Here is a 15,699-nt window from a genome sequence, read left to right as displayed (position 1 = left end):
CATTTTTCTGTCTAAATTAAGAACACTGAGAGGTAAATAAAGGACCTCTTGCCACTTTTATTCTTTTAGATTTTTTATCCCAGCTTTATTATTTTTATGAATAACTCAAGGTGGCGAACTTACTAATACTCCTTCCTCCTCCTGTTTTCCCCACAACAACCACCTTGTGAGGTGAGTTGGGCTGAGAGAGAGTGACTGGCCCAAAGTCACTCAGCTGGCTTTTGTGCCTAAGGCAGCTCTAGAACTCACCATCTCCTGGATTCTAGCTTGATGCCTTAACCACTAGACCAAACTTCCCTCCCTATAGCAATTATATCTGGAATGGGCCTTGCTAGACAGAAAACTTTGAGAATTGACATCTTGCAGTAATGAGGAAATGTAGGTAGCGAAGAAAAAGATACGTCTTGTATGCCTGTTTTTTGCATAATGGGACGCTTCGGCTGGCCCTTACGCTGCAGTCTGATCAACAGGGTTTGATGTTTATTAAAATACCATTAAAAAAGGTATTTCCTTCCTGTTGCTTTCTGCTGATTAAGCTGGTACTCAGAGTAGAAGAGTCAGCAGCAAACTTCAGCATCTGTTGCTCCAGCATATGAATTCCTGCATGCTCTCTGAACCGTGGGGAAAAAAAACCATGGTGGGTGGTTCTGAAACCAGATGAAAAGCCCCCAGTCTGGAAATTCCATTCATTTCCACCCATGCTGGCTGGGGAATTCTGGGAGTTGAAATCCACACATCTTCAAGTTCCCAAGGTTGAGAAACACTGATCTAGAGCTGCCTTCTTGCCAAAGCTCTTGCTCCAGGCCAGTCTTCTGTGTTATCAAACTATTTCACTTTCATTAACTCCCATGACCCGGCACTTTCGCTCACACATCAGCATGGGACCCCATCTTTCCTCTTTCACTCTGTAGTGCCTGATTATGGAGAAACAAGGCTTAGCAGCCAGTTGCTCTTTCTGCATCAAGACAAAATTAGGTCTGTCAACTGATTAAAGTACTTCCAGGCTGGTTTTTCTGTGTACTTTTCTTAGGGTGAGACTTAACTGAGCTCCTCAGGACTAACTTAAAAAAACTAAAACAAAACCACTTACAGTTGCAATGGTGCTGAGTAAGCTGATTCTTTCAGAAGCTAATGGTACTTTTTCAATGTATTGTCGAAGGCAATCTCTATAACAGGGTCACATCATCCTGGGCACAGAGAGAACTGCTCCTGTCTGTGCTCCTGCCCTCTGAAGATGCCGGTCACAGATGCTGGCGAAACGTTAGGAAACAAAACTTCCAGAACACGGCCACACCGCCCGCAAGACCCACACCAGCCATGGTACTTTTTCAGTTAGGTTAATATCAGTGGAGACACACAAGATGCTAAATCCTATGCGGTATGATCTCACTTTAGCAGGTGGTGTGAATGAGCCCAAGCATTATGGTTGGTTAATCATGGCTTATGACTTAAAAGTAGTTCATTCAATAAAGATACTATGGTTCAGTGCTGGGGTCAGCAAGCAAGCATGCACTATAGATGGTGTATACAGACCACCCCCAAATCAAGTCAAATGTTATTTATTTTAAATAGTATACAGTATTTGCGTGAATCAAAACTAAATATTGTAATCAGCCAGTTCTAGAAGGATGAAGTTGGGAAAGGCTGCTCTGTTGTTCCTTTCTATCTTCTGGGAAGTGTTGGAAGTAACTTCTAAATAGGTTGTACTCCTAAGAACTTGGATCCTTTGGGGGTCAGCATTTGATCTACTACAAGTTCACATTCACACAGCCATCAGATGCAGGTAGACTTTAGGAAGCCAGGCATTGAAACAGGCTCAGTATTAGCCAGCATCGCTCACCAGACTCCCCATCTTTTTAACTGTTGATAATGGCTTAGCCCTTCCGTTTGCAGGCCTGGATCAGACAGTGGCCACCAGCAGAATGCATGAACAAAAGGAGAACAGTTTTATTCCTTTTCCTTTTTTTCCGGGGGGAGGGGTGAATATGTCAAGCTGGGTTTTGCTAAGTCTCTCATTGATGGGAGTACATCAGCTTCAGTCAGTCCAATGTGAATATTTTCGTTCACATTACATTCTGTAGGGAATTTGATGCATATTTTAATTCATTTATTTACTTGCTGGTTTTCAGACTGCTGTAGTCATAATACTGTAGACTCTGAGCAGCAGACATACCCAATATAACAACTGGATAAAAAGAAAGGGATAAAAAGATATAGTCCCTAATACCCCAGACTCCAACAGCACAACTTACATCCAGACATTCCCCAGCTAGGAGGAACAAGATGTAGTATAGTATCTAGTATCTTTATTGAATGAACTACTTTTAAGTCATAAGCCATGATTAACAAACCATAATGCTTGGGTTCATTCATACTGTATCAAATCCGGAAAGCACAATAAAGAAGCTGGATCTTATTGGCTTTATGAAAATGTAGGAGCATGGGGGTGAATGCATTTTCTTTGCAATTTTTCCTAATATATACAGTTATGCAACCAATTTTTTCCTCATGTAATGTGTTGTTGAATTTTCATTAGCAAACTGCATTGCAAAATTCAGAGAAGTGTCCATTCTGAATGGGTTCTATGTTTCAGTTTGTATATTAGTTTGAAAATGCAAAGTTGCATAAATTGGCATTCAAATGAGAGCAAATTAATTTCTTTCCCAGACCTAGTTTGCCGTGCGTTTCTCCTTCCTGTCTGCGGGCCCTGTCCTAGTATAGATGTCCAGGCTTGAACTGACTCGCTGTCTATGAAATCCCGTGTTAGATGGTGGACTGCTGCTGTCCCCATGACAACGTATTACTGGGGAAGAGATATTGGCTGCATTCACACAACGTTATGTCACTCCACTGCATTTAACAAGCATTTGTACCCTGATCTCTTTCACACACACATGTACTCACACTTGTGCGTGGCTCATTAACCAGAGCTAGTGGCTTACTTGAGACCACTTGTCCCATATCAACTGTAGCAGTCAACGTGGTTGGTTGGTGGAAGGTAGGATTTTGGAAACAGATTCTGCAAAATGCCACTCTGGGTTTGCATGATACTTGTGGCCTCAGGAAAGCTTCCAACCTGGGTCATGAGCCACCCAAGAGAGGAAAGGGGGAGGAGGCAGTGGGTGTGGGGTGGCTGAGTCTTTACAGAGACCTAGCTTGACATGTGAATGCAATCCTTTATTAGAAAGATATGTACAATTGCAACACGTGTATGTAACAGTGAATACTGGGTTAAGAACACCTGGTTTAAGGATGACCCATAGTTAAGAACAGAGCCTGTTGTAGCAAGATTCGAGTTAGATACACAATGTTTTGAGTTAATTACACAATACTACTTATACAGTATTATATAATAATACTGTTCCGGCTTACATACAAATTTGACTTAAGGACAGACCTTGGGAACGGAACTCGTATTTAAACTGGGGATTACCTGTATAGTAGACAGTTAAAACAGGGATTAGCCATTGGCTTTCAGGTTGTCTTTACACCAGGTGGAGGTTTCTTGCCTTATTTATTTATTTGTTTATTATAAGTGATAAATTTAAGAAACTGCTCATAGCGGCACGATTGAATCTGAATCACATTTTTTTACTTCAATTTCCAGAGAAGAGGATGTCTGAAACCTCCACAGGACCACACAGTGCTATATATAGTGTGCAGTAATAGCTGCACCTTTTAGATAAGTGTGAATTAGGAGTTGCTTTTGCTTTGTGGGTGAAAAATGGAGAGATAGGATCAAAGAAGGCCTCTTCCTGTGTGACAACTCAAGCATCTGCTTGTAAGATTTTCATGCAGAACTGGAGCTCCAGAACCTCTTCTAAAGTGCTTCCAAAACAATGAATGAGCTCTTGAAAGGGTGGTGATGGACTTCGGTGGATATGAAACTGCTAAATCAATTATCTATCTAGCCAGCACTAGCAACTTCCCAAGACCTCAGACTGAGCTCTTTTTAAGACCTATCCCCAAGGCTCAGTTGAAGTGCTGTTCACATATCTGTGAGTTGGCAAAAAACTATACCAACTTGAAGTCTGCTGTCCTCATTGCTCATCCCAGTCCTGCTTCTGTAGCCTCGGTTCTGGCTTGCTACTGGTATGGTAGTCCTCATTTCAGCTGTGCAAAGTGTGCTAGGGAAAGCCATTGGTTAAATCCACTGGTTTTGCTGCCATCACCCTTTCTGAATGTCAGTAGGAAACCATCTGCCAATTGTAGCCCTGCTGTGATTGGAGGATGGTTTTGACAAATAGGTAGATCCATGGATTTAGTTGTCAGTCAAAACCTGTACCTCCCCAAGCTTGCTGATCAGCAGGCAGGGAAGTACTTGATGAAGAAAAGAACCAGACCTTCCAAACCCATTACTTCCCAAAACCTGGATAAGCAGTCCATCTCAGCTGGGGTTCAGCAGAAACCCAGTGAATTCAGTTCTCCAGCAGAAGTGGTGGTAGGCCATTTTCTCCTTGGTGAACATTCCTACTTCATGCTGCCTTCTGGCTTCTGGCCTCTCTTCCATCCATGCAGAGCTACCATATTTTCATGCTGACATTTCTCTGATGTTTCAATAGTGGAAGAATGGAACCTTGTCAGCTTTGTAGCTTAACTCTGATGGTGATGGCCAAATAAAACAGACCATGAATGGGTGGGAGGGTGGAGTAATGGCTGGATGCAGATTTTCATACTCAACTTTTGATTAGCAGGGAGTGGTGCGGGTGATCTCATGTGCTGTTCTTGTCTTTCAACATTGGTCCTAGTGAGGACAACCATGGCTTGATCTAAAAACATTTTGAGGGTTTGGAGAACACAACTTATGGCAGTGTAGAAAGATCTGAATCCTCGGGGGGGCAGGGGTTCTAGTCCTGACTGCTTTTTCTATACTGACCGACTCAAGATAGTATATTTTAAAGTTGTGTTTGATAGTGAGAGGGCAAGTAATTTCACTTAGATCAGCATTTCTTTTCCCACAACTGAGCCCATGTTGTCAGTGATTTTCCATTCTCACTGAAAAATAACATGAAAAGAAATCCCTTTCTGATGATTTTATGAGCTCTCTGGTATATATTTTAAATAACTACTGCCCACGCTGACTTAACCTGTCAGACAAAGTCTCTTCGTATGCTTGAAAAGATTCCTAAATTAGTAGGTGTCTTTCTTAAATATTCACTGTGGGTTTATGATATATGAATGTGTAGGAAGCAGAAGTTTAGGGTCTTTATCTCTTCAGAAAAGAGCAGATATGATCAGGGTTTTTTTTTTTTTCAAATACCAGCCTCTTCTTTCCTCCAGATTCATAAGAAAGGCTAAGCCAACAGAGAAGAAAATTTTCTAAATAAGAACCCTGTACTTTGGGGGGCAAATCTCATAAAATAATAATAATTATTAATATTATTTTAAAAAACAACTTTGTGGCCTGTTTTTTGCAGATTTCCACTGAAATCATGTGAAATGTATAGGTTTTGTACTATAGTATCAGACTTGCCATATTTCAGAGTGAAAAAAAGTCTTACCTCTTAAAAGCAACAATTTGATTTTGTTGAAAATCTAGGTGTATTTTCCATCTAAATTGCATTATATTGTCACACGTTGTACTCTTCCTCTAAAAGATCATGACTGGATTCACTCAATATGCTTTGGTTGAATGAACCATGGTTTAGGCAATTAAATCATGGCTCAGTTAATTGCGGGTTAGTGTGTTGAGCAAACAGAGCCCAAACAAGGTTTACTTACTGGTGATTTGGTTTGTTGTGCAAATCCCAAACTGTGGTTTATATGATAAGTGAACCCAGCCAATAATGATTCATTCAATATACTGTGTTAAGCAAACTCAGTAATTTCTCTTTACATACCATTGGTGCAACTTAAAAAAACAAAACTATTTTAAATGTTGATTGAAGCAGAATGAAGTAACTATTTCCAAAGAACACGGTGGGGGCCTTTGGTGGGGGCCTTTTATTTGTCCCTCCCAAATTTTACTCCAGCTGTTCTGGTTGTTTGAAGGAAAGAGCTGAATTTGCTTCTCAGCCTGCCTGCCTCCATAGTATGATGGAGAATGCAGTCCTGTTAGGGTAAGAAGTCACTGGGGCAGTTTCTCAGCCTTGGCCACTTGAAGATGTGTGAACTTCAACTCCCAGAATTCATGGCTGGCTGAGGAATTCTGGGAGTTGAGGTCCACACATCTTCAAGTGGCCAAGGTTAAGAAACACTGCATTGGGGACTTGGCTCCAGGTAGCAAGATGGCCAGGGCTGATCTTAGGAAGCCTGCCAATTGACTGGAGGGAGGAGAAAAATATTTCTCTTTCCTGCTGTTAAGTCATTAGCAAGAAGATGATTATCATGGAGGAATCATGCCTTACTGTGCCATGAAAAGCTTTGCCTTCTAATTTATGCAGACTATGCTATGGTTACATTTACACAGAACAAGCTCTGTTGAAAAGAAAAAAAAATTATTTATTCTTCTTCATTCTACAGGCCCCTCACCATCTCTGGGGTATAACGTCGATCCTTCTCCAGCATTCCTGTTCTCATTGAACCACAGCAAGCAGTTTGGGTATCAGGTCCTCCAACTTGGAAAAGGCTCTGAAGCAAGGTAGCCCACCATCCTCGTCACTCAGATTCAGTGTACTGCAGTCTAAGCATTTGGGGAGAATTGTGCCCATTGGAAGAATCTTTCTAGTTGGGATCCTTCTAATTATGGGCGGGGGGGGGAGTAGAGTTGGCCTCCTAGTCAAGATTTTAATGCTTTAACAGCTATTAAACATTCTGAATGTAAAGAAGGGAAACCCACACTGAGGTGTGTTTGCAAAATTAGCAAGAGCAAGAGCACACGGTTGGAGGAAGGACAAAATATGTAGAGTGTTAATTACAGGGGCCAAAGATGCTCTACATTGGAAGTAGAGGTGGTTGAAGATAAGAAGGTCACCAAGTTAATAAATTATACTCACACTGCCTCTTTTGATTCTTTAGAGGTGTGCTTGTACCAGTAAAGTCACCGTAATTCAGTATATAAGTTGAGCCCTGACCTTGTAAGAGAAGAGAAGCGATTGCTTGTCTCTCCTGATAAACTTATAGATCAGTAAAAATGGCTCTAATGTTTGTCCACATAAAATTTAAAGGGTCTGCCCCCTATGCAGAGTCCCAGGACCACTGCAAACCACGGTTTGACAAGGAAGCTATTTGAACATGGCAAAGACAGATGCATTTTCAGATCATATCTCCCTTGCTCTGAGGTTGTCAGAGCCATGGTTGCCAAGTCCATGGTTGCCAAGTCCATGGTTGCCAAGTCCATGGTTGCCATGGAGACCATGAATTCATGGGCTACTTAGGTACCCTCTCCCAGGCCATGGAGGGTGAAGACCAGAAGCCGCAGGAACTCCAACACCAGCCCCAAAAGGAGAGCCAAGAACCTGTGCAGGGTCACCATCGGGCAGTTAAGCAGCAGCTATAGCTTGTCAGTACAGCCCACCTCCACCCACAGGTGCCCACAGCCAGTCATCTTCAGGGCAGTGCTCCTCATCATGGCTTCTGTAGGACCTAAAATATGGTCAGATAGATTTCCAAGAAAGTTATATCCCCATTGCTGCTCAGCCAGGTCTCAATAATGAGAGCCAGTCTAGTGTCATGGTTAAGGTGCTCGCATATAAACCAGGAGACAGAGTTCTAGGCCTCCCTCAAGTATGAAAGCCGGCTGCGTGACTTTGGACCAGTCACTTTCTCTCAGCCCACCTCACAGGGCTGTTGCTGTGGGGAAAATAGGAGGCAGGAATATTAGTTATGTTTGCCGCCTTGAGTTGTCCAAATATTAAAAAACATAATAATAACAACAGCTCAAAATGCCATGAAACAACAACATCTGCCTATCCCAGGTCCTTGGGAAGGACTTGATAGGTAGATAAAAATGCCAAATCCAGTCTAAACATCTGGCTGACTGTGCAACCAACTGTAATAATAGTTCAGTAGTAGCTCAGATTGTAAACTTGCTTTGCCTGCCAGAACTGGTAGGACCACAAAACAGACAAAGTAATAGAAAATGAAGAAGCTAAAGTGCTCTGGGACTTTAGAATTCAAACAGACAAGCCCCTGCCACACAACACCCCAGACTCAACAATTGTTGATAAGAAAGACAAAAAAGTCTGGATAATGGCCATTGCAATACCTGGAGACAGCAGAAGAGAAGAGAAAGAACTGGAGAAAATCATAAAATACAAGAACCTGCAAATAGAAGTAGAATGACTGTGGCAAAGGAAAGCAAAATAGTATCAATAGGTGCCTTGCGTGCAATCCCAAAACATCTGGAGCACCACTTGAACCCCATTGGCATTGACCAAAGTACCATCAGTCAATTGCGAATAGCGGTTTTACTTGGAACAGCTCATATCCTGCAACGATACATTTAACACCATCAGACAACAACATCCTTGGGAAGGACTTGATAGGTGGATAAAAATCCCAAATCCAGTCTAAACATCTGGCTGAGTATGTGACCACCAATAATTAAACAGTTTGGACCGAAAAACAAGAAAACTCAGGACTATTCATTATGCATTACATCCCCATAGTGATATTGATAATGATACCTGCCCTGCAGAAATGGAGGCAGAGGTTTACTTCAAGTCAAACAAACTGTTGAAGAAAAGCATATATTGGCTGATTATGTAAAAGACAGTCAAGAAGAAGCACTGATGCCAGTTAAAAACTGGAAGTTACTGAATGTACAGGAAACAAAACATGAATATCAAAATAATATAATAAAAACACAAACAGAATTCTGGCAAGGAAAAGCATTACATGGTCAGTTTCTACAAAGGTTTGAGGGTTAAGTGGATAAAGATAAAACCTGGCAATGGCATATAACTGGAACATTAAAAAAAGAAACTGAAGGCTTGATTTTGGCTGCTCAAAAGCGAGCTATCTGAACTAATGCTATCAAGGCCGGAATTGAAAAATCATCAAATGATTCAAAGTGCAGATACTGCAAAGAAGCAGAAGAAACAGTAGATCATATACTCCGCTCGTGCCAGAAGATCGCACAAACTGACTATAAACGACATAACACAGTCACCAAAATGATTCACTGGAAGACATGTAAAAATTATCAACTGCCAGTAATGAAAAATGAGTGGGAACATATACTGGAAAAAGTAGTCAAAATAAGCAGTTTAAAATACTGTGGGATTTCTGAATACATTCTGATAAAGTTTGGTGTATAACACATCAGATTTAACTGTGGGTGAAAAGAAGAAAGTGTGAAAATTGAAGCGGCAATACCAGGGGATAGTAGAATAGAAGACAAAGAATTGAACAAGATCATAAAGTATCAAGATCTGAAAACTGAAGTTGAAAGATTACGACATAAACCAGCAGTGCTGGCCCCAGTGATTAATACCAAAAAACCTTGGACAGCACTTAGAAAATCTGCACACTACAAAATTTCCATCTGTCAATCACAAAAGGCCACACTGCTTGGATCTGCACATATAAGTTCGCCGATACATTAGGACATCCTAGGTTCTTGGGAAGAACTCGATGTGAATGAAGGCCAACACCAGCTAAAGAACTGGCAGCTGTGATTTCACGTTGTTGTGATTATAATAATAATACAGTAATAATAATACATGCCAGATCTGCATGTTCATTCAACACTATATCATAGACCAGTGTTGTCCAAACTTGGCCACTTTAAGATGAGTGGACTTCAACTCCCAGAATTCCCCAGCCAGCCATGCTGGCTGGGGAATTCTGGGAGTTGAAGTCCACTCATCTTAAAGTGGCCAAGTTTGGACAACACTGTCATAGACTAATATAATCTTATTATGTACAAAACTGGGATTTGCCCACAGGAGCTGGAGGCCAAGGTACCCAACAACTCAATCCCTTGGGCCCAGGACAGGGCCAACCAACTCAGAGGAAGGACCTGCACCAATATGCAGGTCCCCTTTCTCCTGGAACAGTCTATACCAATCATTCTTCAGTCCCACGGAAACCAATCAGTAATGGCTAACGAAAGCATAAAATGAATTTCTTCTGCATGAAAACCCACTTTCTGATGCAAGAAAGTGGGTGGAAACTTGCAGAGTTTGGGCTTCGCCAACTCCCTGGCCCCAAGCCCCTGAACCTGAAGCAGTTAATTAAAGCAGAGGCTTGCCCAAGTCACTAGTCCTCACAGAATAGGAAATTCCACCATTGTGGTGCCAAGCCCTTTTCAATGAGTCCTCGCTCAGAATCAGGAGTTGGGCTCACTTTGCCATGAAATCCTCTGTTTTGAATCAACTTTAGCCAGTTATATTGTTTATAGCAGTGTTTCTCGACCTTAGCAACTTTAAGACGTGTGGACTTCAACTCCCAGAATTCCCCAGCCAGCTGGCTGGGGAATTCTGGGAGTTGAAGTCCACTCATCTTAAAGTTGCCAAGGTTGAGAAACACTGGTCTATAAGTGTCCTCACCTTACTCCTCTGACCATTGTAGTTTCAGTAGGGGCCCACATCACATCCCTCCTGAGAACCACCCCCAGCACCAAATTGCACTAACATCCCTGCATGCTCTAATCCACCACTCCAATCCACCAGTCTCAGCCACCACATGCTGGCAGGGTACTTCTGCACACCCAGCTTAGTCTCATTCCCACAATTACTCACTATTACTACACCTCCTACACTCGTATGCCTGTCAACCCCAGCTAACTAACTCTCTCCTGGCTAACTTTCCCTTGACTAACACAGACTATCAGCAGCCCAGTTCACCATCCAATAAAAATCTCCAGCGTGAATGTCTTCAACTTTCCCATTTCAAATTCAGGTTGTTTATTAAAGGCCCAGTTTTAAAAAAAAAACAAATAAAACTGGTATAGAAGGTTTAAAACTGGGATCGGCCACATTCGTCAGCAAGCAGGCGTATCTGTAAGTGTGAGATTGTTTAATGATGAGCTTGTAAAACCCAGCAATTGTGGCGCAAGGATTGCCTGTTCTCAAAATGGCTGTTGCAGACCTGTGTCCTCTCATAAAACTCACATTTAAAAAATCAGAATGGGTTGAGTTACTTTCTACCCGCCAACTGTAGACCTCCAAGATCCTCTTTGTGATACTCACCCACACCCACACCCTTTTCTGGGCAGATGAGGACATTTTCAAGAATACTCTGGGCTGGGGCCAACCTCAGTATCCATTTTTAAGAACAACTAGGGGACTTCCATGGTATTCCCACCAAGACCTTCTTATAAATAAGGATGAGGTTAGAGGTTGATGCAGATTCCCATTTATTTGTGTTTAAAAAGGTCTTAAATTAAGGTCAGGCAGATTAGAGAGTCTGCGTGGGTGTCAGGGAAAATGCCTGTGGGTGACTTTTTGCTGAAAACAGAAAAAAATGAGCTGATGACTTATGGGTTTGATGATTAGAAAGGATAAAATATGGGAAGAAGGGAATGAGGGAGGATAGATGATCCATTTATTTGTAAACGCTGTAAAGAAGATCAGAAGCTGATTCTTTATATCTTTTCTTTTTTCTATTTACTTCTTCCGTTTATTCACTTGTTCTGTATTTTTCTTTATTTCTTTTCTTTTCTTTAAAGCGGTAGGTTTGTTTTTATCACTGTGTAACATCCTTGAATAAAAATTATTATTAAAAAGAAAAACAAGGAAAATGCCTGTGGGTGTCCCCAAGGACTCAAATGTCACCTGGATCTCCTGAGGACTCCTGGGTGACCTGGATGCCCAAGAGCTCAGAGAACAGCCTTACAAACTTTGATCAAGCACAGCCCACACCAGACCACAGTACACTTGGCTGGAAATTGGAAAATGACTGTATATTCATGCTCGATACTTTCACTAGTTTTGAGTTTGAACCCTGTTCTGTTTAAGGGCATGTTTACTCTCTCTGTATTATTTGTAGCTAGGGGGAAGGTAGTTTTTTCCCCCAATCAGTTTCCCTTTTTATTTTAGTATATCCAGTGGTAGGTTTTGAGGAAATGAGAGCAAAGCTAACAGTGGGGATAGGGAAGGAAGTAAGATTGATACCTCTTATCTTAAGAGTAGGGTTCCCCTTTACAGCAGTATGATGGGCAGGAATTCAGATGGTGCAACTTCCTCATGTAATGACATTGCCACAATGCACTGGTTTCTGGGCTCTTCCACATGGCAGAGCTACAGTGCTGCCATCCGGTACAGGAGCTGGCAGAAAACTATGCTGGTTTAAAGAAGTGCTGACCGCATTGCCAAACCTTCTGTCCCACCGAGAGATCAGTCCATGGGGGTCAGCCCTTCAGGTAAACCAGACCAGGAAATCAATTCCATGTGAAGGCTAAAACTATGGTTAGTGAGACTGGCTATAAAAAGAGAACCTTGCAAGTCTGCATCCTTGCTGTATTTCCTCCTCCTTCTTATACTTCACTGCAGTGTTTCTCAACCTTGGCAGCTTGAAGATGTGTGGACTTCAGCTCCCAGAATTCCCCAGCCAGCATGGCTGGCTGGGGAATTCTGGGAGTTGAAGTCCACACATCTTCAAGTTCCCAAGGTTGAGAAACACTGGGATAGAGCCTTGGAAAGTGAAGGGATTCTTGTTGCATCACAACCTTTCTGCTTCCCCCACCCCACCCTGCAGCAGTGTTCTGCATCCTGTTTCCATTGCCGGTCTATAGGCATTGTTCAGAATCCATTGCCTTCTCTCTTCCACTTCAGCCACAGATGCCGGTTATAATACGGTTTGATGCTTTGGGGGGAAATAGCTGGGTACAACATTAAGGACAGAATATAGTGTATTGCTTCATTCACTGCTCTCAGTGGGAGTTTTAATGCGGGAGGAATGACAGCTTCGTGGTCTGGCAGCTTCACCCTATTACAAATATTCAGATTTTTTGCAAATAACTAGGTAAACACATACAACCTGTCATGAAAACAGGGAAACAGGCAGGTAGGGGTTAGCAATTTATTTTATTTCTTCTTCGCATGGAGGGGGGTAGACAAGAATGTTCTTCTAGGACCTGCAGGAGCGTCTTTAATTATTTATTTATATATCAAATTAGAATTTACCTTTTTTGGTCATTTGGAAAGAGAGCAGAGACTGGCCCATGGTATTCCCTGTCTGTTCTCTCTCCTCCAAGAAATGCAGGACCGAGTTGGTTCTCAAACAGTTTTGAGAAGAAACAGTAGCAGGTCGCATTGTAGTTGGGGATATTAGTGAAAAATTAACCTTTTATGATTAATATTATCCCACACCCTCTATTTCCTCCTTTCCAGGATCATTGTGGGAGCTCCTGGGGAGCAGAACTCCACAGGCAAAGTTTACCAATGTCATTTGAAGACCAAAGACTGCAAGGACATTCCGCTCGAGGGTAAAGTGAAGGATTTTAAATTCTTCGTGGCCGTGAGTGAAAGGCCCATTGGAGGCTACAATGGTGGAGCAAGGGCCATGATGTTGCAGCCAGACACCGTTTCTAAGAGCTGCAATCATGATCGTAGTGCGCATAGTAAACTCTCTATGTGTGTGTGAGGAAAGTGAGAGAAGAGAAAGAGAAACATGTCTGGCACGGCCCGTAGGCTGGGTGATGTGTTCTGAAACTGACTTAAAAGATTAGTATCTATGGATAAGGAGGATATTTAGGTTATATCTCCTTCAGCATTAACCAATAGATCTCTTTTTCTCTCTCTCGTTTTTGCAGAGAACTCCCCGGTGCCTCACCTTGGCATGACCCTGGCAAGCAATATGCAGGGGAATAAGATGATTGTGAGTTGGCTCTGGAAGGGAGGGTGAATTTGGGCTCACGGTTGAGCAGGCAGGGATTTCAACTGCTCTTTGAGAGAGGCAGAGGTAGATCTTTAAGACTGCTTCTCATCGCTGAACCAGTGTTTGAAGAAAAGCTGTATTTAAGTGAGCTACAGAAGCTTCAGAATGGAAGGATTCTTTATTATATGGTTACAATTCTTATGCTTATGGTGTCCATTTGTACAAGTGTCCCTCTGCCTCTTTCCTCTAGATCAGTGTTTCTCAACCTTGGGAACTTTAAGATATGTGGACTTCAACTCCCAGAATTCCCCAGCCAGCCATGCTGGCTGGGGAATTCTGGGAGTTGAAGTCCACACATCTTCAAGTTCCCAAGTTTGAGGAACACTGATCTAAATCCATTAGAACCCAGGAATCCTTACAAGGATAACCCAGATAATGATAGAGGTAAATCCCCCTCAAAGCCCCCTCCCTTACACATGAATTAAAATGCTGGCAGAATTTCTTGCAGACAAATATTTACTCTGCTTCCATATATTTTGATCAAACTTGTGCAGGGGAATTTTTTTGGAAGTTAATGGGTCAATTAATGTATTATTAACAAGAAATTACTCTGAGCAGTGAAGAATCTCAGATAACAACCTCCCCCACATCTTTAATACCAAACCGAAAAAGGACCCACAAACATTCAAACGCTCAGACTTTTGGTCCTTACTATCCTCTCCTCATCACTTACTTCCAGTCTGATGGACAAATATACAAAGAGTTCAAAGGAACACCCAGAGGATCACCCATCTCAGGATTCATAGCAAAAAATAGTGATGCAACATCTGGAAACAATAGTCCTCCTATAGATACAACCCAAAGTTATGTGGACAGCACATTCATCATTATATATATAAAAAGGTCAACTAGAGACCACATATAAAATCATCAGTAATTCCTTCCATGGAATCAGATTTACAAGAGAGGAAGAGAACAACAACAAAGGACCCTTCCTGCACATATTCATCCACAGGGAAAACAAGGGCAAGCTACAAACCCAAGGGCACCACAAAACTCACAGAGATCAAATACTCAACTATCACAGCAACAGCACACAAAAGAAGCGATGTCAGAATTCTCTACAGACAAGAAAAAACACATTGCAATAACCCAGAACTCCAAAAAGCAGAAATAGACTATCTATATAACATATTCCAACACAACGGATATCCATGTACAAAAAGTTGCTATCCATGCAACCAGCAACTACCCAACCTGCATAACCTGTGAAAAGGATAAGCCTACCCTATATGAAAAATATCTCTGGAGCTTCCAACATACAATCCCTAGGCATCATGGTAGCCCATAAACCAACAAGATCTATCCAGAGCATCCTCAGCAACCCAAAGACCCCCAGTCAAGGAAGACATAACAGGAGTCATCTATAACATACAGTGCAAGGACAGTGAAAACCACTGTGTGGGGCAAAGGCTGAAAATTGAGAGAAGGCATCCACGACCATCAACTGATAGTCAGGAGACACAATAAAAACTCCTTAATTTCACAACACACTGACATGTTCAACCACAATTTCAAATGGGAAACTGTAGACATCTTAGACCAAGCGAGATCCACAAACATAAGATAATTCCTACAGACATGGCACTCTGACCATTAATAGACTTACTGAAATAAGTTCCATCTACAAACCTTTCAAGAAGGGAAGTAACAAAAGATCAAGGAAAGAGCAAACCGACTTTAACCCTTCCTTCTTCATCCCACACCTACTAACCAAACCCAAGGAAGCACCACATAAACAAGAATAATCAAAGGAGAGATGACGCCCACCCAAAAACCAATCAGGGAAGAAACAATACCCCAATCAAGGCTTATAGGACAAGCTACCATATATAAAGTGCCAGCAAACTCTACTCCCCGCTGCGTTGATGATGTTCTCCAGCCTGGAGATGAAAGGTCTGCAGGAAGGAAAGTAAGTTCAAAGAACACCAAGAA

The 15,699-nt window shown here is 42.0% G+C and overlaps 1 protein-coding gene across 2 annotated transcripts in view; it reads left to right on the top strand.

Moving 5' to 3' along the window:
- The window catches only part of ITGAL (integrin subunit alpha L), a 67,048-nt gene that overhangs the window by 11,447 nt on the left and 39,902 nt on the right, over positions 1–15,699 (top strand). For both annotated transcript variants that reach the window (XM_088142580.1, XM_088142581.1), the window contains exons 2-4: positions 6,463–6,580; positions 13,218–13,312; positions 13,640–13,704. In XM_088142580.1, the coding sequence (XP_087998706.1) occupies positions 6,463–6,580; positions 13,218–13,312; positions 13,640–13,704 (278 nt within the window). The remainder of the gene's footprint in view (positions 1–6,462; positions 6,581–13,217; positions 13,313–13,639; positions 13,705–15,699) is intronic.

This window comes from Python bivittatus, unplaced genomic scaffold (assembly GCF_059951505.1).
Source record: "Python bivittatus isolate LINGU-HERP-01145 unplaced genomic scaffold, Pbiv_v1 ctg000440_np1212, whole genome shotgun sequence".
In the NCBI taxonomy this organism is placed as follows: domain Eukaryota; kingdom Metazoa; phylum Chordata; class Lepidosauria; order Squamata; family Pythonidae; genus Python; species Python bivittatus.
Note: the sequence above shows the minus strand (reverse complement) of the source record. Positions and strands in the feature narration are given on the sequence as shown.